The sequence below is a fragment of the Phocoena sinus genome, chromosome 18, assembly GCF_008692025.1.
Source record: "Phocoena sinus isolate mPhoSin1 chromosome 18, mPhoSin1.pri, whole genome shotgun sequence".
In the NCBI taxonomy this organism is placed as follows: domain Eukaryota; kingdom Metazoa; phylum Chordata; class Mammalia; order Artiodactyla; family Phocoenidae; genus Phocoena; species Phocoena sinus.
In genome coordinates, this window is record NC_045780.1 from 21348538 (window position 1) to 21375376 (window position 26839).

At 49.4% G+C, this 26839-nt stretch overlaps 1 protein-coding gene across 1 annotated transcript in view; it reads left to right on the forward strand.

Annotated features, from left to right (window-relative positions):
- Positions 1-1569: 1569 nt before the first annotated feature.
- The window catches only part of ERICH6B (glutamate rich 6B), a 41783-nt gene continuing 16513 nt past the window's right edge, over positions 1570-26839 (forward strand). Inside the window, exons 1-3 of the mRNA XM_032610890.1 lie at positions 1570-1882; positions 23751-23830; positions 26228-26364. Of these exons, the coding sequence (XP_032466781.1) occupies positions 1570-1882; positions 23751-23830; positions 26228-26364 (530 nt within the window). The remainder of the gene's footprint in view (positions 1883-23750; positions 23831-26227; positions 26365-26839) is intronic.

Here is a 26839-nt window from a genome sequence, read left to right on the forward strand (position 1 = left end):
CCCTAGAACAGAGCTTCCCAATCAGAGATCTGGGAAAAGGAAGGCCAGGAGATTTACCTCTTAAGCCCTCAGAGCAAACAGGACGATGCTGGGCCAGTTATCTGCAGTTTATCCCATTGTGCAGAATAACTTATCATTTTTAAAGCTTTGGGATGCCCTGCTCTAGAGCCATCGATTCTTGATCCTTCATTCAGTCACTGATCGTTTACTCTGGGTGTCTTTATGATGCACCAGGCACTGAGCCAACCATGGGAGAGAGAGCGGGGAACAGGCCACATAAGGTCACTGTCATTGAGACACGTAGATATAGTGGAAAAGAAATATTGAACAAGTAAACATGGAAACAGAACCATAACTAGAAACAGGGTAAGTGCTCTAGGAGAGAATAACAGAGTGGGAGAACAGAGAAGGAACAATAAGACAGGAAGTCAGAGAGACTGGCAGGTGCCACATCTCCAGGGCCCTGGGAGCCCTGGAGTGGGGTTCACATTTTATTCTCCGTGCCAGAGAAAGCCATCGGGGGATTGTTAAGCAATGCATATCCTGATGTGATTTATATTTTCCCAAGAACACTCCTCGTGGAGAACGACTACAGGACAGCAGCAGTGGTGACGGGAAGGCCAGTTAAGAGCATGTAGCAGTAATCCAGACTAGAGATGGTACAGTTCACTGCGGGTAGTCACAGTAGAGCAGAGAAGAGAGGAAGGATCTGAAATAGATTTGCAAACGAGAATCAATCCTTCCCGCCATCGAGAAGTTCACACTCTGTTGGAAAGACAGATGTGCAAACAAACTATGTAATATAGCAAAATCGTTACTTTAATGAAAATATAGAAGGTACAGATGGAGCATAGGGTGGAACATGGAAGACGCCCCGGGGGGAGGTAGGTGCTCACAGCTGTGCTAAATCCGGGGAGTAAAAATAGGTGTTTGCTAAGTGAACTAACACTTTGCCGAGGGGGTGGGTGGTGCTTCCAGCAGGGGGCGTGGCCAGGAGCACGTGCCTGGCAGACGTCCAACCACAGGGACCTTCACTGACCAAGGCCCCACAAGCTGTGTCTGTACCACCCTGCCTGGACCTCTTGCATTGTGCTTGCCACTCTGTGTACAGAAATCTGTTTGAATGTCTGTTTCTCTCCCCAGTTTGAAGCTCCTGGAAGACAGTCTATGTCCTGATCACTGTAGCAATAAATAGTTCTTGATGAGTAAGTCAAAGTCTTCTCTAATGACTGCACCACTAAACACCAATGGCTCCTTCACTTTCCAGCTCTCCTCACTGACTTCATGTTGTGCAGTCATTCCAAAGGCGCTGCCTTCAGATGTGGTCTCTCCAACCAGCTCCTGGAGGTGTAAAGCCTCTGCCTTCTCTTTTTGTGCCTTTTCACAGGCCACCATGTACTGATATGCATACTCAAAGGGCCATCCCAAGACCACGGAATGCAATGAGTGAACGACATGCAGTAGGTAATTCCTGACTAATGGGGTCTTATTCCTTTCTCGGTTACCAGGATGACGAAGTAGTGACTCCGCCTGCTGCAGAAGGCTTTCCTCTGCTAAATGCCTCCCAGCATGTCTGCTAGAAATCTCCAGCCATCGGGAGCATCACCTCCTCACCCTTCCACAAGTTTCCACCACTCCACGCAGACCTTGTCTTCACAGGAAGAAGGTACTGAAGGAGATGAGGAGAGTTCAGTGGAAGAATTTTTATTTCTTCAAGAGTTAGAGAGCCCGGAGGAAGACCAGTACCTGGAGGAGGAGGAAAATTATCTGAAAGGAAAGGAGTATCTGGATGAAAAGGAGTATCTGAAGGAGGAAAAGTATCTACAGAAGAAAGAGCTGCTGGAAGGAAAAATGTTTCTGTATGAAAAGTTTCTGGAAGAGGGTGAGTATCTGGGGCGAACATCCCATAGATGGTAGTTCTAGTTCATCACGATGTCGGGGAAAAAAGAACAGGCTTGAGATACAGCCAAAGCGCAAATGATCGACCCTACACACCGCGCTGGCATGCTCGTGAATCATTTCTGACCAAGTTCTACTCACAACTTCAAGAGCTGCGCCCCCCAAGCACTGAGCCTACGGAGCAGACAAGGAGACCTGATGAACGGGAAGCGCCTGTTCATAAAAAACAAAATAAGACAAACAGAAAACACCCCCTAACTTGTATCTTTTCTTTTTCCTTGTTGCACAAGTAATACATGTGCATGGTAGATGTTTGAGAAACCGTATATTCATAAAAAGAAGAAAGCAAAGATCACTCCCATTCAGAGATGATAATCGCTTTTACACTTTGGTTATGTTCTCCCCAGACACTATATAGTGCTTGCAACCTGCCCTTTAAGGTATATTTATTTCTATATTTCTGTATTATAATTACATATAAATATTACATACTTATAGGAATATCATTTCATGCTTTCAATTTTCTACAAGTCATTTTAATGGCTGCATCACATTGTATATTTTCAAACCGTAACATTTTAATTGATTTCCTATTACTGATCATTTATTGCTTCTGATTTTTTGGTTACTCTTTAAAACAGCACTTTGATAAACACCCTTAGAGCTAAATTTTATTAATGGGCTCTAATTATTTCCTAGAATACATTTCCACAATCTGTTACTAAGTCAGCAGAGACTAGTATGCTTCCCAGGGTGCCTGTTCAGCCCCTGGAAGGCATCATCTTACCCTGCTGGAGGGTATTTAACTTTGCAGTGATTTCTCTCATCCTAGAGCTGACATTTTTCCAATACTGTTTCTGCAACTGGCAACTTTTCCTTAAGCTGGGTTTTATTATTTGGCAGTGGTCTCCTTGTGCTGTCACTCCAAGTGGCTGATATGCATTTATTCACAGGCCCACACAGTGTCTTCCCTCGACGTTATGACTGAATGGACATATCCAACCGGGAACGGAAAGTTAAAAATCCAGGTCATCTGCATCGTCTTAATGTTGACCTAGAAACAGAACTAAACTATTTTTTCTGGATCCCGTCCTGTTACCAACCGCAAGCATCTCAGGGAGCTTGAATTTTTAAATCCCAGTCTGATTGCACACTGCCTACATCCTGAAAGCTGCGTGGATTCGGCAGCCACACAGGTGTTGTGCCTTTACCTCCTCTGCATCAAATCAGATGTATCATCCTACATTCCTACTGCCCTCACAGAAGTTAGTACGTTGGAGAGCTCATTCCTCTGTTGCTGGGAAATTCTCTTTTCTGTGCGCCTCTACCACTGAGCTCCCTTTCAGAATCCTAATAACCCTGCTGTTCAAGGACCAAGTGTGATTCTAACACTGAAAACTAGCATTCAAGCCATTTCTTCTGCACAGTATGAATCAAGCATTCTTAACATGTCCCTGCTATGTGTCGGACCTTTGTAAATATATTACCCACTAGAATAGGGCAAATACAGTGCTGTCAAGTGAATGGAACTGTTTATAAAAGCAAAAGCTTTGAAAATAAATGCCCTGCTAGCAAAAATTGGAGAGGCACTGAAAAACCTGTAGGGGAATACTAAAACGCCTTTGAAGGCACATGGAAGCGTGTCTTAGTCTACGAAAACCCAGGGTGCCAAGCCAGACTGTACACAACAGATTAAGTTAAGAAGGGGTTTACAAGAGGATCTTAAATCTTCAAAAGAATTTACATCACAATTTCTTTAGGTATAATTTCTCCCCAATACCTTTATGATGTAACTTTGTTTATCTCTTGTTTTGAACCTCAGAGCCTAACAAGAGCGCTTTCCTGACTCAGATCCTCAGTAAATGCAAACTGAATCAAATTCAGTTTCATTCATTTCACAAAGCCAGGCATATATATACACACACACACACACACACACACACACACACACACACACACACACACACACCTTTTTTCTTGTTTTTGTTTTTTGTTGTTTTTTTTTTTAATTTTTATTGGAGTAAAGTTGATTTACGACGTTGTGTTAGTTTCAGGTGTACCACAAAGTGAATCAGTCATACATACACATATGTCCACTCTTTTTTAGATTCTTTCCCCATATAGGCCATTACAGAGTATTGAGTGAGAGTTCCCTGTGCTATACAGTAGGTCCTTATTAATTATCTATTTTATATATAGTAGTGTGTATATGTCAATCCCAATCACCCATACTTATTTTTTAAAACAGCATTATGAATTAATCGGCGCCTATAAAATGACAAATGGGCTTCCATCTCGCATGCTGACGGATTAATTATTAGAGGTTAGTGGTGAAGCACTGCAATGAGAAGGATTTTGACACCTCGTTTGGGCTCAGCAGGAAAGTGTGCCACGATCCGCCAGTGATGTCTGTCACAGGGGCAGAAGAGGAGAAAGGAGCATGCACGCTATTTACTTGTCTATTTGGTGGCAGACATGAACCTGTCACAGAGAACACTTTTTTTTCTTCCTCTCTCAAGACCTTGACTGCATAGGTTTGAACACCAGCTCTCTCCCACTTATTAGTTGCATGAGCTTGGGCAAGTCACTTAACCTCTCTGTGTCTTAGTTTTCTTAGCTGTAAATTAGGAATAACAGTAGGCCTACCTTATAGGATGTTTGTGAGGATGAAAGGGGTTTAATTACGTAAAGCATTTTGAGCTATGCCAGGCATATAGCATTTTAAGACTATGTAGGTGTTAGCTATTATTGTTATTATTATTATAATATTAGATTTTATTATTTCCTTACCATTGACTTGTGAAGGGTAAATTACATCCCCTGGCCACATTTTCCTCTTTTGTGAAATGGACAGAACAAAAACACAAGAGAAGATGCAATGAACTAGGGTGTGGGAGGAATCTAGGGCCCCCACCCAGCTACTCTGCAGCAACGTCAGAGTCTCCCATTGCCCTGGACCAATCAGGGTACGTCAGACTAACAACCCTCACCCCCTCTCTTCTTTAAAAGAAGGGATGATCTTCTCCATGATTTGTGAGAAAACCCAATAAAATTAGATGAGCAACTTGAATGTAAATGCAGCATCGACTGTCACTGAATAATCAATACCACATGTGACTGATCTCCCCCGATTGGAACTGGGAGGTTCCAGATCACCTCTGTGAAACATGGGTGTAAACCCTGTGATGTCAGAGTCAGAAGACCCAGCACAAGGGTGGGCCTTTGACCTTGGGCATGTCAACTACCTGCTCCAAGTCTCCCTTTCCCCATGTGAAAAAATTCCTTGTGATTGTGGCAATTAAATGAAAGAACATTCTGGAAATGCTGTGAAAGCTCTCCCACCCCATACAACTGTCAGGTGTAAAAATGTTTTTCTGATCTCACAAGGTGCAGGAAGGAAGAAGTACGATCTACATTTCTGTCATGCTGTCACAGAACAGGAAACCACCCCACAATGAGGCCTCTTTTGTTTATTTTGAACCCAAGACCTTCCTAAAGATGAATTCTGCTCTGTGGCAAATAAGGCCGTAGAGGTGTCACAGTATATTCATTTTGATTAGTAATGTTCTTACCTAATGGTATTTTGATGCATATACTCGGCTGGATTTGATTTTCTTTCCCCTTGCTAGCTCCTCTTTGGTGGCTCTGAATGCTATTTGGCCGAAATGCTATAATTTGGTCGCCATTTCCAGTTGAGAGGTGGTGCCCCGAGGACCATTTCCAAAGGGGGAACCTAGCAATTCTGTGTATTTAATAAGAAAGGTTTGAGATACACCGATAAGGCAGAGATGGGAGAGCCAGACAACCTGTCCAGCAGGAAGTTCACAGATAGTGGCAGAGCTTCCCCATCAGGGTGCCATGAGTCGGCCACTACTGGGGGGAGATGCTGAGCCCCAAGACCAGTCGCCCCAGGCTCCACTCTGCTCCTGTACAAACAGTATCACTTTCTGTGTGTGTCTTGCCCTGAAGGTGGGGAGCACAGTCCAGTGGCATAGGGTGTACAGTGTGTATTTCGCAATCTGTTTCCTTCAATTTTCCAGCCACTCTTTACCCCCTGCCCCCTTCACAGATGCGGATCCTGGAGTTTGAGAGAGGGTATGTGACTTCTCCAAGGTCATGGAAAATAATTAGAGGGGCCAAGACAGCCTCCCAAGCCTTCTCTTCTTTCTCTTCTAGTCACTTCTCTTTCTTTTCTCCTTTCTTCCCTCCTTTCACCCTTTGTTTCTGCTTTTTAATAAATTACATGCATGTTTTAATTTGAGAAGAGTAACATAAAAAGAAGCAAAATCTACTTTTGTTCATTTTTTTAGTGGAAAATTTGAAAAGTAGAAAAATAACGCCCAACCTACCAACATCCAAATATAAGTAAAGCTGATTCACATTTTATCATTTTTACTCTGCTCCTCCCGCCCTCATTTTTTGTGTGTTTGGTGGTTGTGGTCCTTGTTTTGTCCTGTTTTTACCACTTTAAATATGCTGTATATAAAAGAAGTCTGTATTTTACTTTTGTAACTTAGTATTGTGACTTCCATATTTGCCCGTATTGCTTAATTTTTGTAGACGTCATTTTTTTTTTTTTTTTTGCTGTGCGCGGGCCTCTCACTGCTGTGGCCTCTCCCATCGCGGAGCACAGGCTCCGGACGCACAAGCCCAGCCGCCATGGCTCACGGGCCCAGCCGCTCCGCGGCACGCGGGATCCTCCCGGACCGGGGCACGAACCCGCGTCCCCTGCATCGGCAGGCGGACTCCCAACCACTGCGCCACCAGGGAAGCCCCTGTAGACGTCATTTTAATAGCCAAGTGATATTCCTCGATAATAGTCTGTCTCATGGGTAAACTATGGATAAGTGTTGAACATTCAAGTTTCAAGTTCAAATTTTCTGACCATCATCTCTTTACTACTTCCACTGTGCCATTCTCTAGAATCTATACTCTATTTTATCCCAATTGTACCTGAAATTCTTGATGTCATATCATTCAAAGCCAACGGTCAGGGCTTCCCTGGTGGCGCAGTGGTTGAGAATCTGCCTGCCAATGCAGGGGACACGGGTTCGAGCCCTGGTCTGGGAAGATCCCACATGCCACGGAGCGACTGGGCCCGTGAGCCACAACTACTGAGCCTGTGTGTCTGGAGCCTGTGCTCCGCAACAAGAGAGGCCACGACAGTGAGAGGCCCGTGCACGGCGATGAAGAGTGGCCCCCGCTCGCCGCAACTAGAGAAAGCCCTCGCACAGAAACGAAGACCCTACACAGCCAAAAATAAATAAATAAATAAATGAATTAATTTAAAAAAAAAAAAAAAAAAAAAAAAAAGCCAACGGTCAGGTGATTAAATGACACAAATAGAGTCTTTACAAGCAACTCATGCAGCTCAATATCAAAAAAACAAACAACCCAATCCAAAAACGGGCAGAAGACCTAAACAGACATTTCTCCAAAGAAGACATACAGATTGCCAACAAACACAGGAAAAATAATTTTTAAAACATTTATATCCTCTGAACCTCAGCCACCTCTCCTGTATAGATAGATGTCCTTCATCCTGTGACAGAGGGAGGCCTCTGTAATAACTCAAAAGATTAACAAAGCAAACCTAAATGTCCCAATTCCATGATTTCACGAAAATTACCTTCTCGAGTTCTAATTTTATCAAATTTCAACCTCATAATTTCTAAAGGAAACCATTAAGAGAGACAATGCTAACGAAAAGCAAAAATAGAAAAATTCTGTAAATCAGGGCCTCTCCACCCCAATCCCAGCATCACATACTTAACAACAGATTTTTTAATAGAAAGATTCTTTTTTTTTTTTCAACATTGTCTTTCTGTTCTTTTTTCCAACAGAATTCAAGGCTCGTTCATCGCAAACCCTGCCTAGTCTTAAAGCAAGGTAAAAGTTTTTGATTTTTTTTTTTCTGATAAGTCAGGTGGAAGTTCATGCTTAGGGATGATGCTTCAGAAGCCTTTGCAGTCCCAAAGGTGGAAAGTGGGGGTGAGAGTGGGGTGGGCCGCAGGGAGCAGGACCCCCGAGGAAGGCGCAGTTCAGGCGGGGGTCTCCTAGAAGTCACACACAAAGGACCTCCCGATACAGCTCCCCTCTGCTGTTCAGCCACTCACAAGCTGAGGGACGAGTCCCAGGATCAGGGTCCTGGGCGCCCAGAACTACGGAGAGGAAAGGGCAGGGGACAGCTGAGTCTGGAAGGAAGGCTGAGCTGGGGAGAAATGGCCAAGGGCCCCGGGCAGTGGTCGCAGTGAAGAGACAAGTGAACACCCACAAGGCAGTTGCCGTCTTCCTTTTGCTCAGGCATATTCCAAGCTCTAAGTAATCGCTCAGTGAGTGTTCATGAAACTCCCACCACGGGACTCAGCCCACGCTAGACGGTCACTGACACAGCTGTGGACAGAAGCCTCTGTGTGCTCAGCTCTGTGGAAACCCATGTGGGGCAGGGGGCACAAGACCTCTGATTCACAGTCCTCGTCCCCTACATCTGCCCCAAAGGATGACTGGGGGAAGGCAGTCATTGGCCTCCACCGGTGAAGTGGGTTGACACTAGCTACAAAGAAAGCCCAAGGCCAGCTGGGTTACGCTGAGAAGCAGGAACGAAACCCCAGCTCTTCTGCGCAGGAAAGACACAGGCTACGATCTGAGGGTACAGTACTCTGCACGGGGCTCCCCTCCACCTGGTGAGGCCAGCTCCCCACTCCCGCCCTCTACCGGCCCCTCCGTTCCACGCTTCACGCTTCCAGAGGCTCAGCACCGTGTATCTGCCAGGTCCAGCCCTACTAAGGCAATCCCTAAGAGGGAGTGCTTTCCCGAGGCCCCTGCACCTCAGCTACTGACACTCACAGAGGAGCAAGCAACGTGGTACTGAAGGGGCCTGATGGTGAAGTGACCCTCTGGAAGGCTGTGATGGAGAACAGGGACCCTGGAGCCAGGGACCCACACCTGCCTGGGTGTGAATCGCAGCTGCTCCACCCAGTCAGCTGTGTGCCACAGGGCAGCCACCTAATCTTCTGCCTCAGTTTTCCCACCTGTAAAATGGGGACAGGAAGAGTTTCCGACTCCCGGGGCTGTGGTGAGGATTAAAGGTACTAACTGACAGGGCGCACGTGAAGCAGAGGTTAGCACACGGGGCACGTGCGGTGAGGGCTGTGGATCGCTGTTATCCTTCATTCTGCTCCCACGAGCCACCACGTGGAAAACTTAGCACATGCTGAACAAGGAGCTTGATTCCTGGTCAGCTTTATTCCAAACACAAGCACCCGTCCAATCTTTTATTCGTATCGCAGCTGAGTTTGTTTCCTGTTCTTTCCCGGGGCCCTGCGGGGAGCCTGGGGCCTGACCTGGGTCTGTCCCTGAGCAATTCGGCTCGCCTCCCCCGAGTCCAGGTCTGGGCCTGGGGGTGCTCAGAGAGGCCCTGGATTTTCCTCACACAAGGGTGCTGAGAGACCAAACCCTCTACAAACCCCTTTGGGCAAGAAGGGTCGCACTCGTGTTTCTTTGCTAAGGCAGGGGGGATGAGAAGGAAGCAGATTCAGGTCAGGTGTTTCATGGGTCCCTTGTAAACGGGAAGGCCCCCTCTTCCACATGCGTCCCCGAGGTCCCCAGGCGCATGCCAGGCCCCTTCCCCGCTCTGAAGCGGCTGCAGGATCAGGCCTGGGATCTCGGGACAGGGGCTCCTGCTTGCAACATCTCCGCATTGCCGATGGGGCAGGGAGGTGGTGTTTGGCCACGCAGGCTGGAGCCCCAGTCCTGCTTTCCGGGTGCTGAGGCCACAGCAGAGCTCTGGCAGGCACCCCAGAAGCCCTGCAACGTCCCAGCCTGGGGCAGGCGTGGCAAGGAGAGTGCTGGGCAAGTGTACATGAGCATGGAAATGACCAGAGCGGCCCTCCATGACCTTAAGTATAATCCCTGTGTTTGTCGACAGCTTTGATTTGTCAAAGTCCATCCATGGGGACCTGCATTATCTCCTTGGGTCCCCGTGGGCACCTGGTGAGTGAGGTAGGACAGGCATTATCCCAGCAGAAGGATAAGGAAACAGAGCCCCGGGGGGTCTCCTGATGTGGCCTTGAGGCCTGGAGCAGGGCAAGGATTGACACTTGCCTAAAAAGCTCACCTTTCTCCACTGGTTCTTGAGCCCTGTGGTCACCTGACCTAAGACCAGAGCATCTTGCCACTTGCCCCCGGGGCCCCTTGCTAGTGGTGCATCCTAAGAACACAGCTGCTCTGCCCCAGCCCACAGGCTGGCACGGACCCTCCCCCGGGTCCCCTAGAACTGGCACAGATCTGCCTGGCACTCCCAGCAATGCTGAAGGGAGAACAGCTTTCTGGCTAGAGCAAGCTACCTCCTCTTCTCTTCCTCAACTCTTCGCCCCCAGCCTCAGACTGCGGCCCCTCTGCCCCCCACCCCTGATCCCTGCATCAGGGAACCCGACAGGGAACAGGCCCGTCTCATGAAGGGCCACTGAACTTCTCATTTTCCCTCTACGAACAATGACAGCCAACACTGCCCACTCTCGTTTTGTCCTCACCTGTGCGGACCTGGGGGAGGGGGTACAATTACCGAAAAGGTGCGGAAACCGAGGCACAGAGAAGTTAGGTGGCTCACCCAAGGTTACTCCACTCTAGCGCAAACGCCAACACTTCAGCTCGGACCGCCTGACACCAAAGTCTAGGTTCTTTCTGCCGCCACAGTCTCTGCCCCCTGACAGGCCGGGCATCTCCCCTCAGGCCTGTCTCTGCCAGTTGGGCCAGTTTCCACGAGATGGCTTCAGGGCCAAAAGCCCCTCTCATCCCTCTGAATCACAGGTTCTTGTCCCAGTTAAAAGGCAGAGATTCCTGAGGAAGGACACGATGTAGGTCGGGGTGCTGGGTCACCCCTTTTGATCCTGAGCTCCCGGGTAGCAGGGCCTGCGCCTCACACCCAGCGCCCTGTCATCAGGCCCCGCGGAAACCTTTCTCGAAGATGGTGGTGTGTGCAGTGGGCAGACTAGCGGGGACAGACGTCGGTGCTTGGTTTGAAGCGGCTGCTGATTTTTTCCGCTCTGCCTGAGGTAGCTCTGAGGCGAGAAGGACGACTGGAATGAGCAGGGTGGTGAGCCAGCAGGGACACAGAATGTTCTGGAAGGTTAGACTGTCCGGCACGGAGGTCTGGCCCGTTGATTGGCCTTTGAAGGCACCCCCAGAGCCTGTCACTCTAAGTGAAGCTACGCTTGGCACCCAGAATGGCACACAGGCCTATTTTCCACGGTCCACAAGGTGGTCCCTTCCAACCGGTGACAGCCACCACCAACGACAGGCCGAAGTCCATGGGGACCGGGAAGCAACCGCCGCCACCACAACCTCCCCGCAGGCCACAGCTCTGGGTTCCTAACCCGGCCCCTGTCTGGAGGTGGACCGACCCCTTGCTCCCCTCTGCTGCTGGCGTCCCTCGGGTGACCACCTTCTTTGCTGTCCCTCCTCCCACCCCCTGAACCTGCCAGCAGCAGGCTTCTCCTCGGTGACACGATGCCGTCTACATCCTTGGTGAAGCACGATGGAGAGTTCCTGGACTTGCAGGACAAGAGCACGCAGACGGAGTGGAGCTGTGAAAGCCAGCAGGGTAAGGGACCCCAGAGCCGGCATCCACCTCGCGGCCGGGCTCCTGGGGGCTTGGGGAGATGTGGCCTTGCGGGCGTTCCGCGGATGTGGAATACGGAGGCTGGAGTGGTCGCCATCGGGCTGATGACGCATGATGCTTCCTGTGCCACCCTAACCCTGGGACCCCCTTCCTCATCCCAGACGCCCCTCAGAGGAAGAGCCTCTGCAAAGTGCTAAGACAAACACCTCTGCGATCTTCCCCTCCATTAGTTTTCCTGTTCTTTTTTTTTTTTTTTTTTTTTGCGGTGCGCGGGCCTCTCACCGTTGTGGCCTCTCCCGTTGCGGAGCACAGGCTCCGGACGCACAGGCTCAGCGGCCATGGCTCACGGGCCCAGCCACTCCGCGGCATGTGGGATCTTCCCGGACCAGGGCACGAACCCGCGTCCCCTGCATGGGCAGGCGGACTCTCAACCACTGCGCCACCAGGGAAGCCCAGTTTTCTTGTTCTTGTTCTACATGAACACAGGCCCTATTTCCCTCGGGGACACAGGCCATTTCCTTCCCAGATTACAGGCTGATTCCCTGCGGAGAGAGGCCATCTCCGAACAATCACATGGTGAAGGGACTGGGACCCACCCCAGACTCTCCATCTCAGCGTGCAGTCAAAGCCAGCCCTGATTCAGAACGAGCCAAGACCATCCACAGGGGGAACTTCTGTGGCCACAACTAGGAGACACTCAAGAGACAGCTGGGCAAGACTGCACTGAGGATCTTAATCCTCTGCCCAATGAAGCCCAAAGGTTCCTCGCCCTAGGACCCTGGGGGTGCAACACTGAATGGCATTTCTCGCCATTAGCAATAATTTAAACCCAGCCTTAGTGAGACTGATCCATCACAGATTCACACATGCGTTTCGCATCTGTAGTCGTGGCAGCGGTAAATTAGATTCCCGACCAGCACCTCACTCCCCTGCCCCCATCCGTGCCTGCTAAATTTTGTAGCTCAAATGTAGTTAAATGAAATTAAGAGTCAGAAACTCTATGAGGGAGAATGGCGCGGCAGAGGCAGGCCCACACAAGCCAGGAGTTCCATGGTGCCGGCTGCCAGCACGTGACGAGGAGCCTTTTACAGGCTAAATCGGTTCACGTGGGATTTTTATTAGTGTGTGTGCTCCGACGGAGCCCTGAAAACAGGAACCATTTCAGAGTCAGTAAGTATGACAGCTGGAAAAAATCTGAGCGTTCATCTAAATATTCATAAGCAGGATTCTCGAAGTCATTTACTGGGTAGTCACCTGAAAAGTGCCAATGCTAAGCTTGAAAGGATGTGGGAGAGGAGAAAGAGATAGGAGAAGCCTGGGGTGTGGAAAGGGAGTCACCAGAGCCTGTTCATACCACTATGCGCCCACCTCCAGAGAGAGACCCTCCGGAAATCACCGCTTCATTTGCCGTGTTCATTCACGATCCTTTTGGTCCCCAAGCTTCATTTACAGAGCCAGTCACGTCTGGATCTAATTTAGGTTTTAAGCGCTCTGCCTATTTGGTCTGTAGGGGCATGTTTTGCAGCTAAGTCTTTTCCAGGACTGAGTTCCTTAAAGCCGACATGTATTTAGTGTTTAGCGAAAGTCTAGCCACCCGCAGCAATACCTACTGATCAGATCCTGTGATGTTGGTGGCCTGGACCAAAGGTGTGGACACTGTTGCAGCAACTAAAGCCAGGGTCAATGTCATACCCCAGGCTCCTGCAGAGACATGAGGGGATGGTGGCTACGGCAGAGATTGGAACACAAGGAGAAGTAAGCAACTCCCTAGAATTCGTGAAGGTTTTTCTTTTCCCTTCTGCCTATGGTTTACAATCAATCTTTTGGAGAGTGTTCATAATAATTGGGCAGAATTTGCTGGCAACACGTAACTGATTGTGTCTGGACAGTGGAATGGGGCAAAGAGGCTCATTAAGAGACTCCTCTGGAAGAGTGAACCGCTGTAAGAGGAGGTAACCGGGGCACGGGTGCAAGGGGAATCCAGGAAGCATGGAGCCCCAGGAAGGAGCTCAAAATCGAGGTAAGAGGAGGCAGAGGGCCCCTGCCACGAAGAAAAGCCAGTCCTTTTGCAGGTGGAGGACAGAACACTAAGGGTTCCCGAGCACGGTGGATGCAAAAGAGAATCTGCTTCTAGCCCAGGGCAGAAGCCACCCATCCACTTGTTGGAGAAACACAGTCAATCAAGGCAAAAGCAATTCAAAGTGCTGACTGAGGGCCCCCAGGAGTGAGCGGAAGTGAGGGTGTTAGCAGTGTTACTCCTCTGGGTCCAGGACTGTGCATCCCCAGCCCCCGCTGCCTGTAAAGAAGCAGATTCCCAGGCTTTCTCATCAACATCCCTGCCTCATCCTTAACAAGATCCCAGAGGATTCCAGGCACAGGAATGGTGGAGAACCAGAGAACCTCTAGGGTAGAACAGATTTCATGGGTGCTAGTTTCCTATTTCTAAAGCATTTTTTATTACGGGACTATTCAACTCCAGTGCGCCAGAAACAGCATTTTACATGGACTCTACAAACAGCACTTTGAACCAAATATGGAGGTGTAACACCCAGATAAATAAATCCCTGAAACCTATTACTACAGAGAGTGGCAGGTCTGACATGGAAGGAAGGGTAAAGGCACCGGGAATGTGTCGTGGCTCGTGGGAGTAAGCAGGTGGAAGGCCAGAAAGACTATTTAGGGCCTCAGGTGTCCACCCAGCCAGGCACAGAGCAGGGTCATGAACAAAGTACACCAGAAATTCTAACACAGAGCATTATAACCCTGCTTGTAGAAATCCTCAAGACTTGGCGTCCTGCACACAGTAAGCGCCTATAAATATTTGTTACATACTTGCGAAACTGCTGCTGAATTCTCATCAGGCTCAAGATCAGCTATGGTGATGAGAAGGTAGATGATGAAGAGGCAGTCTTGGTTAGAAAGGAGCTGTGGGGCTTCCCCGGTGGCGCAGTGGTTGAGAGTCCACCTGCCGATGCAGGGGACACGGGTTCGTGACCTGGTCCGGGAAGATCCCACATGCCGCGGAGCGGCTGGGCCCGTGAGCCATGGCCGCTGAGCCTGCGCGTCCAGAGCCTGTGCCCCACAACGGGAAAGGCCACAGCAGTGAGAGGCCCGCATACCGCAAAAAAAAAAAAAAAAAAAAAAAGTGCAAAGTAGTGTTTGCACAGAGCTCCTTTCAGTGGACTCGGATTTTGAAAGATCACATGCAGAGGTTAAAAAAGATATGATTGTTACCTACGATAAAAGTAGGAAAATGTCTCGAACTTTGAGAAAAGTGTCAGGAGAGCTGAAGCCCAGGGTAAACGTATTCTTACCCAAAAGTAATAATGATAATACTGCAGACAGCAACAAAAGAAGGGGGGTCCTTTTCAAATATGATTCGGGCAAAAAGTAGATCAAGGCACACAGAGCCACTGTTTAGTGCCTGCTGAGGAACGATTCAAAGAAAATCATGTTCTTCCATCGCTATTGAATTCTGACTTCTCTGTGAAAGAAGATGATCTTCAGATTGAAAAGGGTACAGCAAAGTTAGGCAAGAAATAGCAGACACCGGGAGGGCTTCCCTGGTGGCGCAGTGGTTGAGAATCCGCCTGCTAATGCAGGGGACACGGGTTCGAGCCCTGGTCTGGGAAGATCCCACATGCCGCGGAGCAACTGGGCCCGTGAGCCACAAGTACTGAGCCTGCACGTCTGGAGCCTGGGCTCCGCAACAAGAGAGGCCGCGATAGTGAGAGGCCCGCGCACCGTGATGAAGAGTGGCCCCCACTCGCCGCAGCTAGAGAAAGCCCTCGCACAGAAACGAAGACACAACACAGCAAAAATAAATCAATTAATAAACTCCTACCCCCAACATCAAAAAAAAAAAAAAAATAGCAAAAGATTGGTGAGAAGATCAGAAAAGAATGGTAACTGCTGTGTCCTGACCGAGATAGTTTACCCCAGAATATCTACAGAGAGAGAAGAGTTTAATCATGTTTATGGTTTTTGAAGAACTGGGGAAATGAGTCTGTGACCAATCTGGGGCAAATAACTGAGAGCAAAATGACCACAAGGAACCAGCATAGGATCAATAAGAACAGATCAAGTAATACTGGCTTTTAGGTCACTTTTTGACAAGGTTATTAGATCAGGGAACTGTGGAATTCGGAGGCCCGAATTCCAAAACACATTTCTTTTTCAAAGCCTTCCTCATGTTCCTATGGATGACATAGACAAATACCAGGTAGATGCTAGTGCAAGACAATGGCATGATCGCTATTGAATAACCATCCAGAGATACTGTTTAAGGATCAGAGTCAACCCAATTTCCAGTCAGGAGCCACAGGGCTCTGTCCAGTCTGTATCCACAGACTCGGATACAGATGTAGGAGGAATATTTATATCCGTACATGAGTGGCAGCTGTTGGGTGATGCCAATAATGTGATCAGATTCTAAAAGTTCTTGACAGGGAGAAACACTGGATGGGGACTGGCTAGATAAAACAGAATGGTAATTTAGATTAGACCCTGCTCTTAGGCCCACAAAAACAGGATGGAGAAGGACAAGGGGGGAATGCCCTGTCTGTTGTAGATGATTTACTCAACCACAGGCTCAATAAGTGAATGGTATGACTGGTGTGACTGCCAGAATAGTTAATATAACCAAGAACAATTAAAAGGTTATGTAGAGGGAGACGGGTCCTGCTCTAGCCTGCACTGCAGAAGCAACCCTGGGGCCGCTGTTCACTTTGGGGGATCCCACACTCTATGAGGGTTAGAGGCAGACTGGCCGGGGCTCAAGGAGAGGGTGGTGTTAGGCCAACCTGGAGAGCACACCGTACAAAGAACTGCTGAAGCAAATGAGGGCGTTAAGTCTGGAAGACACGTGACTCTGAGACAGGATAACTGCCTTCAAACACCTGATGATCTGACACACAAAACCAAGACCTGACCTCTCCATCTGCACGGAAGGGCTAGAACAGGACCAGCTTGAGGAAAATTAGTTAAGAAATAGACGTGATTCCCAACAGTCGGAGCCATTTATGGTAGGATGCGCGTCCTTAGAAGATGGAGGGCTCCCTGGCCTTGGAGGGCTCGGGCTCAGCTGATGCACTGGCAGCACTGATCCTGCCCAGGGAGGCTTCTCATCACAGACCGAGCTCAAATCCTGCCGCTCCCATGAGAGGGGAGGGGGCAGCTCGCCTCTGCTTCCTTGCCATTAGGAATGGAGTGTGCGTGCGTGCGTGTGTGCGTGCGTGTGTGCGCGTGGGCACCCACGCATGTGTTTGGGAGTAGGGAGAAGGACAGGTAGGGGTGAGGGAGCAAAAAGGAGCAGGGATCACAAAATTCTAGAAAATATAAAACATGGGTAACCAAGAACTTCACAAAAGTTCTCAACAACCACAGTAGCCTCTCGTAGCATAACCCAGTGTATCTGTACTCGCCAGCCCCCATGCTTCCCCGCCAGCCCCCATTACGCACCTTTCCGGGAGCTCTTGACAACAGAGCACCAGAGATGCCCACTTCCTACAGCGATAGGCAGACGCCATTATGAGTCTACACGGCCTTGAAGCCACTTGGCTCTACGGTTCCTGCAGCTCTTCCTCCTACAGAAAGAGGAATATCCCTAAAGTCTCCCCTCAATCCCAGCCATCCTCCCTGTCCTGGGACCAGAGAAGAAGGCCACCGAGGGCCCACATTTCCCAGTCACTGTTCACTGCAGCCCCAGAGTAAGTCAGCAAAGCTAAGAGGAGGAGGCTGGCAGAGGGAGCGTCCAGTAGACGCCAGCAGTGACCTCCAGCCTGTTTTCTCCTCTGCAGCCTTGGGTGCCAAGAAAGAACCTCAGACCCTAAGCGTCCAACATGAACCCCCTGGAAAGTGTAAGGTTGAAATTGTTAACGGCCACCCTCTTCTGTCTTTTAACAGTACCTTTAAAATCAAAATCTCAAACAGAGGAAGACTCAACAACGATGCTAACCCCCTTAAAGTCTGATTCACAAGGTATCATTTTAATTTTATAGTTCTACGATGATTTTAAATGACTCCCGGAGGGTACGAATCCATCTTTGAGACGGGAAGAAGCACAGAATTAGCACACCCTGAGCCAGAGAGAGTCCTCTTCTGACCATTGTAGATTATGGTAGCCTTCATTAAGGCCAGTGGCCAAGGCATTATTTCTAGAACGTGGTGTCAGGGGTCAAGGCTCAGGGAAGAAACTTGGCCAAAGGGTAAAATGCTTTTAATTTTGAATTAAAATTGAGTTTTGAAAGGGGAGGAAATAATATCTACCACTGGAGTTAGGAGGGGAGATAATGGATTATCCATACTCAGTTCATTCCGTGACATTTACTGTGCATCTACTGATATTTACTGTATACCTACTGTGTACTGGGCAGTAGTTTGTCCATCTTTATACGGACAAAGCCATCCTACCCTCTCAGAACTTAAACTCTAGTGGGAAAGATGAACTATGAACAGACGGAGGGGAATCAATGTGTGCTGAGCATAAGCTACAGGCCTCCAACCACTGACCGTCATGGGATCCCCTTACCCTACAATACGCAGTCTCCACCCTGGTCTCCCAGACATTTAAGGGTTAACAGTTCACCGAACCACATCCTATTCATCATTTTTCCTATTTGTTTTCAGTCTTTGTTCCCACTGAAGAACCGCAGAAGGCAGGAAATGGTGAGAGTCCCACATAACCTATCCAAAGATCCCTGCTCCCCGCAGAGCAGCCGGGGCCAGGGATAGCGCCCCGGGCAGGTGGGTGCCTTGCTGGTCCAGCCGGTGCCGAGTCCTAGAGAGGACCGAGGGACATGCTGGGCACACAGTCCCTGAACCTGGATATGTTTCTCTGTCCTTAACTGAAGAAGGGCGCTAGAACAAGAAACAGAGAGAGGGTCTCGGGAGCGAGACAGAATGACTTGGGAACGGCCCAGAGGTCCATCTCTCTACTCAAGCCCTGTATAGGGACCCCCACATTTAAAGAGGGTCCAGTCGGTCAGTTGCTAGGTTCCCTGAAGTCTGGTCAGCAGGGCTTGACTGGGATGCATGGGCCCCTCCAGACAGACTCATTCGATGGTAGCTTGATAGGGAATGAATTAGAGCCCCTCAGATGGTACCCTTAAAGCCTGATTAAATTTTTATTAAGGAGGGGATAGTTGAATTCTATGAAGGGGAAGGACAGGGGAGAAGCCTTTTGGCGGCAGAATCCCAACCTGCACACGTCACTCCACAAAAGCCCTGCGATTAACCAGACCCATCCTATCAGAAACAACGTAGGGATGATGACGTGCTTGCTGTCTGTCAGCATGGGGGCGGGGGAAGAGGGGAGGATGAGGGTTACCTACACAGGTGGCTTATCAAACTCCTCCCAACTCTAGACTCTAAAATTTTCTTCATCTTATTTCATTTCCGGGGTGGGGGGCGGTCGGGGTAGAGCACTGCTGCTCGGACTTTAATGTGCAGAGCGATCACCCGGGCATCTTGTTAAAATGCAGATTCTGATTGCGTGGCTCTAAGACTCTGCATTTCTCACAAGCTCCTGGCAGCAGCTCGAGCCGCTGATCCATGAAGCACACTGAGTGGCTTCAGAACAGATTACAGATTTGTGCCCATAGCAGCTGCCAGACCTGCCCATCGTTTATCCTTGATTTAAGGACAACAAGGGATTCAGTACGTGCAGGGTGGAGGAGGTGAAAACAGGACCGAGTTTCACCTGTGTGCTCCTTTCTCAGAGCCCACCCAGGGCTAGTCGTCTACTGCTTGTCCCCTCCCTTTCCTCGTTTATAACGTGGGGATCTGCCCTGCAGGGCAAATACACCAGACGCAGACATCTACCCCAATTCAGGAAGTATGCTTCTGGCAAGAAAAAATCGTTACAGGAGAGCCACTGATCGGATCGGGGAGAATTTAGATGTGTTCTTCATCAGTCCGGGACAGGCACACTCCACTTCAGGGAATGCTGTGTGCCCGGCGTTCACTGCATTAGCGCCGGTCCCCTCAGCCACCCTGAAGAAAAGCCTTATGGTCCCCATTACACAGATGACGGGGCCTGGGTGCGAGGGGACTGAGTGACAAGCTGGGAGGGGCCTGGGTCCTGGGTAACAGGGCCGCCACTTAGGAACCTGGCCTGACACCTGCCCCCTCCCTGAGTCCCCCCATAAAGCAACTTCAGGGGAAAATAATGATCTCACTAGAACAAAGGTAGAGGTTGACAGAAATCCCCAAAGGGAAAGTTAATTAGGAAAAAAGCTCTCCCTGCTCATTCTGCCCCAGTTGCGGCTGTGTTCCTGCGGATTTACTGGGCGCCTCCTGACACGCAGACAGTGCCTGTTGATGTTAAGGTTAATGATTATGTGGGACCGAATGCCTCTGAACACTGCTGCTCTGTGTTGATTCACTCCTGCCAACTCCCCTTCTTCCTTTGACAAACATCTACTTCTTTTTTTCCCTCGAATTAACTATTATTCAATAAAGCTTACTAAAATACAGCACTCACAAACCATGGGGATTTGCTAAGCTATCAGGACCAGAGCTGGACTCCTCCATGTTGGGCCGGCACATCCTCAGAGACCCTTACAGGGAGGCTCTGCCACCCGGTCTCCCCAGACCCCTGTTCTACCAGTTCCTCCATTTCTCTCCAGTGACAACCAAACGGAGCTTCCTGAGGTTCTTGCCTGAATTCCCAAGGATTCTTGTGGGGTTATCCCAACAAGAAGTTTTAAAACCTCTAGGCCGCATCCCTGGCAGACAGCCTAGTGACACACAGTGTTTTGGAATGAACGGAAAGGGCCTGGTGCCTTTGCCAGTTGTGAGCACCCCAGCGGGGTGGTGAGTGCCTGGCGGGTGGAACTGGCGGGAAGGAACTGTGGGGGGACTCCCACCACACAGGGGCCACCGAAAGGAGGCAGGTTTCCACCAGGAACAAGCCAAGGCTGGGGTAGGAGGTCTGCAGGCAGAGAGGCCCCTGGGCCTGGTGTCAGTACAGGCAGATGCAGCTGAGTGGAGTTCTCCATCCCCTCAGGGGCCCAAAGGAGACAGCGTTTTCATTATTGAACCAAAGTTGGAAAGAAGTGCAAAAATAACGTGCGTGTATGGAGATCACAAAGAATGCCCCTTCTCTGCCCCCCGAGGCCCAACAGGGACACACATCAGACAGAATCGGTCGGCCCAGTGCCAACCCGGTGGATTTTCAGGGCTCTCGGGATGGCCCAGCGTGGAGGGGCTGGTGTCATCCTGAAGCTGAGACAAAGGCCACCGTAATTTCCCCCGGGGCCCAATTACTGTGTGGGAGCCCTTTCCCCCCAGCTCTGCCTCGGGAGCCACACCTTCCCGGGAGCAGGGACTCCAGGCCCAAGTTGTAATTATCAACTCCTCCATTCGGTCTGCACCCCGTCGACACTGGAGGTTTCCAGCCCTCTCCTGGCCCAGGGTCACCAGGCTGTGGCTGACCTTGAGAACAAAGGCATCTGCTCTCTCCGAGAGATTTTTTTTTTTTTTTTTTTTTTTTTAGCTCACTGGCTTGGCGATTCATCTCTTAGGCTTTGATTAGCAATTACGAACCATGTGCAATTCTGGAAATGGGCAATTTTTGACAAAACTGACGGGCGCTAGGGATATTTCTCAGGATTTCCAAGAGAAAAATCACACTCAGGATAGATCTGTCTCGGAATAAAATCTAAATTCCTTCCCGTGGCCTACAAGGTCCTCGGTGAGCTGGCCCTGCCCCTTCCCCTCTCCCTCCTCTCCGGGCATATTGTGCCTCTTGCAGTTTGTCAGATATGTCAACATGCTCCCACTCTCTCTCGCCTCAGGGCCTTTGCACCTCCTTTGCTCCTGGCAGGGATGCTCTTCCCCAGCCATCTGCCTGCTCGCTCCCTTGCTTCATGCAGGACTCACTCAAATGTCACTTTGTCAGATGAATCTTCACTGGCCACCAGAAACACACACTCACTTTCTTAAGTCTGCCACTGAAACTGACCTTTTTATTCCGATTTTATTAATATCCCCAAGTCAAATTTTAAGTGATTTGATGAATTTATTTAAAGTCTTATTGATGACATATGCATTTTTATTCAAAAGCGCAAGTGTAAATGCCATAAATCTATTTCTCTTTTTGTTTTTGTTTGTTTCTTGTTTTGGTTCCTTTTCCAAATGCCTCTCCTTTTGCTGTGCCTTCCAAAATTGAAAGCCGAGGAGTCTGTCTCTAAAGAGAGCTTTTGCGATCGTACGTTAAGTGATCCCACTGGCACACTGGAAGCCGAAGACTTCAAAGCCAATGTAAGTTGGATAAAAACTGGAGAACACCTGGCTCTGAATGTCAGAGCAGAGTGGCCCAGGGCCAGCCGGACACTGCCTTTTGAGCCCTGGGATTCACAGCTTCACTACACTGTTAGCACAGCAGAAGTGAGCTTTTCTTAGAACAGGCCTAAGTGTAAATGACACACATTAAACCAAAGAGGGTCAGAAGAAAGCCAAGTATGGCACCACAAGGTCCTGCTTTCAGTAATATGAATAAAAAACCCTCAAGATTGATTTTGAAGGCAGCTAAAAACAAATCATGTAAGCTACCTAGATACCTAGATATCAAGGCAAATCGTCCTTTGCAGAAACCCTATGTAAAAATAAAGTTGGGACTTCCCTGGTGGTGCAGTGGTTAAGAATCCGCCTGCCCATGCAGGGGACACAGATTCGAGCCCTGGTTCCGGAAGATCCCACGTGCCGTGGAGCAACTAAGCCCGTGAGCCACAACTACTGAGCCCACAAGCCACAACTACTGAGCCCGCATGCCTAGAGCCCGTGCTCCGCAACAAGAGAAACCACCACAATGAGAAGCCCGCGCACTGCAACTAGAGAAAGCCCACACACAGCAGCGAAGACCCAACACAGCCAAAAAAAAAAAATGAAGTTGGATTCTGGAAAGGTGGACTAAATGTAATTTTCCCACTAAGTACAGCTTAAAACCCTATACATTATATATAAAAACAAACACAAGAAGCTTCTAAAAGACGGAGAGAAGAAGGCAGACTGGCTAGGGGCCTTGGGACCCAAGGAACGACATGGCGGTGAGTTTCCCGAGTTTTCTTTTTGCTTCATTTACCCCTGACTGGGTGCTGGAAAAGACAGCGACCAGAAACCCCAACAAGCACAAACAAAAGCCCCAAGAAAAGCCTGCTGTCTCCAACTAAAGGACCAGGCCTGGGGCAGCCCAGCAGGACAGAAACTTTGGACAACAGCGTCTGCAGTGCAAACACCACAACAAAGAGCAGTGGAGCATCTCCCCCAACTCGGAGTCCTACTCCCACACTCTTCAGGGGGGCACAGAACCAGCCCCAGAAGTTTAATGGCTGTCCTTTCCCAGCTGTATCCAATAACCAGAGACACCATGGGAAGTCCCAATTGTTTGAATAAGCCTACATCTACAGCATGTTGCATTGTCTTTACTGCACAATTTTTTTTTTTTTTTTTTTTTTGCAGTACGCAGGCCTCTCACTGTTGTGGCCTCTCCCGTTGCGGAGCACAGGCTCCGGACGCGCAGACTCAGCGGCCATGGCTCACGGGCCCAGTCGCTCCGCAGCATGTGGGATCTTCCTGGACCGGGGCACGAACCCGTGTCCCCTGCATCGGCAGGCGGACTCTCAACCACTGCACCACCCGGGAAGCCCTACTGCACAATTTTTTGCCTGCCTGTACAGGCTTGTGGCTCTAATTTCCTGTGCCAACTTACCTCTAAGACTTCCAACGCATGTTGATTCAGGTTATACATCCTTTCCCCTACAACTAACATACTTTCTCAGGACTGTAGGTATTCACTACAAACACAAGAGTGAAATCTTGTGTCCCTGGAACTCAAGATTAAGCAGATACATTTTTCTAAACTTACAAAAGAAAAGGGGGGGAAAAACCCCTAGGCATTTATACAGTTTTTGCTTTTATTTTAATTGGAAAAATTCTCCGGTCTCAGTTCCTATTTAGGCCTAAATTCCTTACTTTCCAGACATGCTCCTATACACATTATATTAATAAGAACTGCTTTTCAAATATTGAAATACCATGTCAAAGGGAGGAAAAATGATTACTTGAACTTTGATTCACCGCACTGGATTTACTAAGACAGGAAAGTAAGCTCAGGAATTTTAGAAAGATTTTTCAGCAAGAGTTGAAATTGAAAGGAATTGTTTTAATTAGACACAAATTATTTGGAAACCTTCAGCGCGCCTGTCAGTTGAGGTTCTGCTGTGTCTGGCAGAGCTGCAGCCCCAAGCAGAGGGAACATCTCCCACGGAGCTGCGCAAGGTTCTGGATGAGACCAGACGCTGGGAGGGTTCTGTGTGACAGGCAGCCCGTGCAGGGGAGCCCTGGTCACAAGCACCATTCCTTGCCGTCTCAGGGGCTTTGCCGTCTCAGGGGCTTTGCCCAGGTGACAAAGTAAGGCAAAGAGTTAGGGGGATACTTTCCCCCTTGCTGTCTATACCACTCTGCTTCCAAGGATCCGATGCTTAGGAGGATAAGGAGGCAGCACCCGCGGCCCAGCTAGTGGCAATCTGCGGATAGGCAGCTGTCCAGCTTGGGAAGCACTGCTTCTCTAAGCAACGCCATAGGCGGCCGATGTGGACAAGTGGGGCCAGAGAGCAGGACAGAAGGAATGGAGTCAACGCCACGTGGCACCTGCAGCTGGGCGGGGGACACCACAAGCCACTGGGAGAGGCAGCTGAGGCCCTTGGATCCGGATGGGGCTATCACCCGAGACTTTGGTTATTCCGACAATTCAATCTCTCGGCTGCTCTGAGTTCCCTATACATGTCTGAACTGTTGATAGGATACACACGTGCATCACACACCTGCGGTGCAAACTCTCTTGGTTGGAAAAACCAGAGACTCACCCAGGAGCAGTCACAGGGCATGGGAGAAGTCATCACCTGGGCGCCCAATACCCCGATCATGACCATGAGGATAGCTCTCCAGAGGCTGGGGAAGCAAACGGGATGAGCCTCCTAGGAGGGCACATGTGCTGGAGCGGGGTAGCACAGCCTGGTTGGGACGAGAACTTCGACCAGGCCCCGCCAGCGGGTCTGCTGTCTGGTGAACCATAGCGGGAACCATATCTTCTGGTGAACAAATCATGGAATCCAAAGGGGCTGGTGAGAGACCACTGGCCTGGGCAAGCAGGCCATCACTCCACCTCAAGGGAGGGATGGTCAACAATGAAGAACTTAGAGGCAGGGGCAGCCACACCAGAGCCTTAACCTCAGTCTGCCCTGAAGCACTGACTCATTCCCGTATGAAAAGATAAACTGAAGCCTATTAAAAATTTGAAGAGGGCTTCCCTGGTGGCGCAGTGGTTGAGAGTCCGCCTGCCGATGCAGGGGACACGGGTTCGTGCCCCGGTCCGGGAGGATCCCACATGCCGCGGAGCAGCTGGGCCCGTGAGCCATGGCCGCTGGGCCTGCGCGTCCGGAGCCTGTGTTCCGCAACGGGAGAGGCCACAACAGTGAGAGGCCCAAGTACCGCAAAAAAAAAAAAAAATGTGAAGAGTTTATTTGAGCCTGTGTGGATTCAAATCGGGCAGCACCAAACCGGAAGTGGTTAAGAGCCCTCCACCAACAGGAGCTGGGGAGAGACTTACAGGGAAAATGCAGAAGCAAAGCAAGGAAGTTATTGATTGGCCGTAGCTTAAAGCCTGCTGCTTCTGATTGGTTGTCCTCGGGTTTTGATTTCCTAACCTTGAGGCATTTATGGCCTTAGGCTTTGGTTTGCTTACTTAGGGCACCACGGCCTTCCAGCCTCTTCAGTCTGATGGCCTCCGTGTTTCATTAACTGAACACCAGCAATGCGGAAAGGAGCACGCAGAGGCTGAGAGTCAGACAAGGCAGACCTGAGACACCCCAGCTTTTCCCCAACCTAGAAAACCCAGCCAATCACAAGCTCCATTCTTGTATCTGCCCCAGGTCACATGCAACTTCGGATCTGTGGTCTTCCACTTACGATAGAAGGCTTGTAAGTGAATGGCAGACCGCACATTATCAGATGCAAAACAACCACCATAACAACCTCGACCCGTAGGTGAGCAGGGCAACATGACAGACCCATGGTTCTCCTGGACGGCAAGTCAAACTTCACCTTCTACCAAAAGGGATCCAAAAGGAGAAACTCTTGTGAGGACCCACCTATGGGTCAGTCCTGGTTAGCGGCATGGACTTGGGATAGAATGATCAAATTTACAAAATAAAAAAGGAGCTTGCAATGTCATTACTTTGGAAGAATCTTTAAAGGTAGAATCATCCTCTACGAGAACGTGCCAGGTGCTACCCTGCTTTCCTGAAGACTGTTATCCTTCACAATGAATAAATAACCAACCACTGAGAGCTTGGCCATTCCTGGAACTCAAAAAGGCTGTTATGCTCTTAAGGCGTGGAAGCACTTTTACGCTTTACAGCCATCTCTACATTTGTCAGAAGAGGGTAATTTTATGCTCTCAAACGATTTCTTGGTATGCTACTATTTAAAAAGAATTCTTGAGGGAATTGGAGAATGAGAAGAGGGTGTGACCTTAACGGAAAGAGTCTTTGGAACAAATCTTGCTAGCCACCCTACTGTTCCCACTGCTTGTCTTTTTCGAATAACCTGTTGCAATCTCCTCTGGCAGCTTAGAGAGTCACAAAAGTGATCATTAACTAACTGTTAATTCCCATTTTCTGGCTACTTCATTCTGTGGTCCTTCTGCAGGTTGTGACCAGCTCCTATCAGTCAGTGTTCGGGACCATGCTCAAAGAAATGGCAGCTGGCAATGAACTGGAGGAGGATATTAACATTCCCCTGACTGGTCATCTGGAGAGTGAGACCAGAAGGAAACTGGGAATTCTGTAAGTGACTGGAGAGATGGAGCTATCGGTCAGTAGGTGCAGGTAGGCCAGTGGTAGCAGCAGGGAAAGTGTAAATTGGGTCATCAGAGAATAGAGTAAGGCCAGGGTTGGACAGGTCCCCTGAGTCAAAGGGCAGGCACAAGCCATGCACAAGGACAAGGGTAAGATTAGGGGTCATGGGGACAGGGTGGTCCAGCTGCCTGCCGAAACTCAGGAGCAAAGAAATCTACGAGCAGGGGATGTGCAGGACGGGATCAAAGATGAGCAGTGACAGACGCTGGAAATCCAGGGCAGGAAAAGTCTTGAAGGGACCGTGAATTGTATGCAAGTCTGGGAAGCAAGGCTCAGACCCCTGGGCCTTTGAAGTGAGGGGACAATGGGGGATCAAGTTCATGTTCCCTGAGGGGGAAAAGCCCTGAGCCTCACTGCCCTGGGATTCATGGCAAGAGCCCCTGTTGGGAATGGGGGATGATAA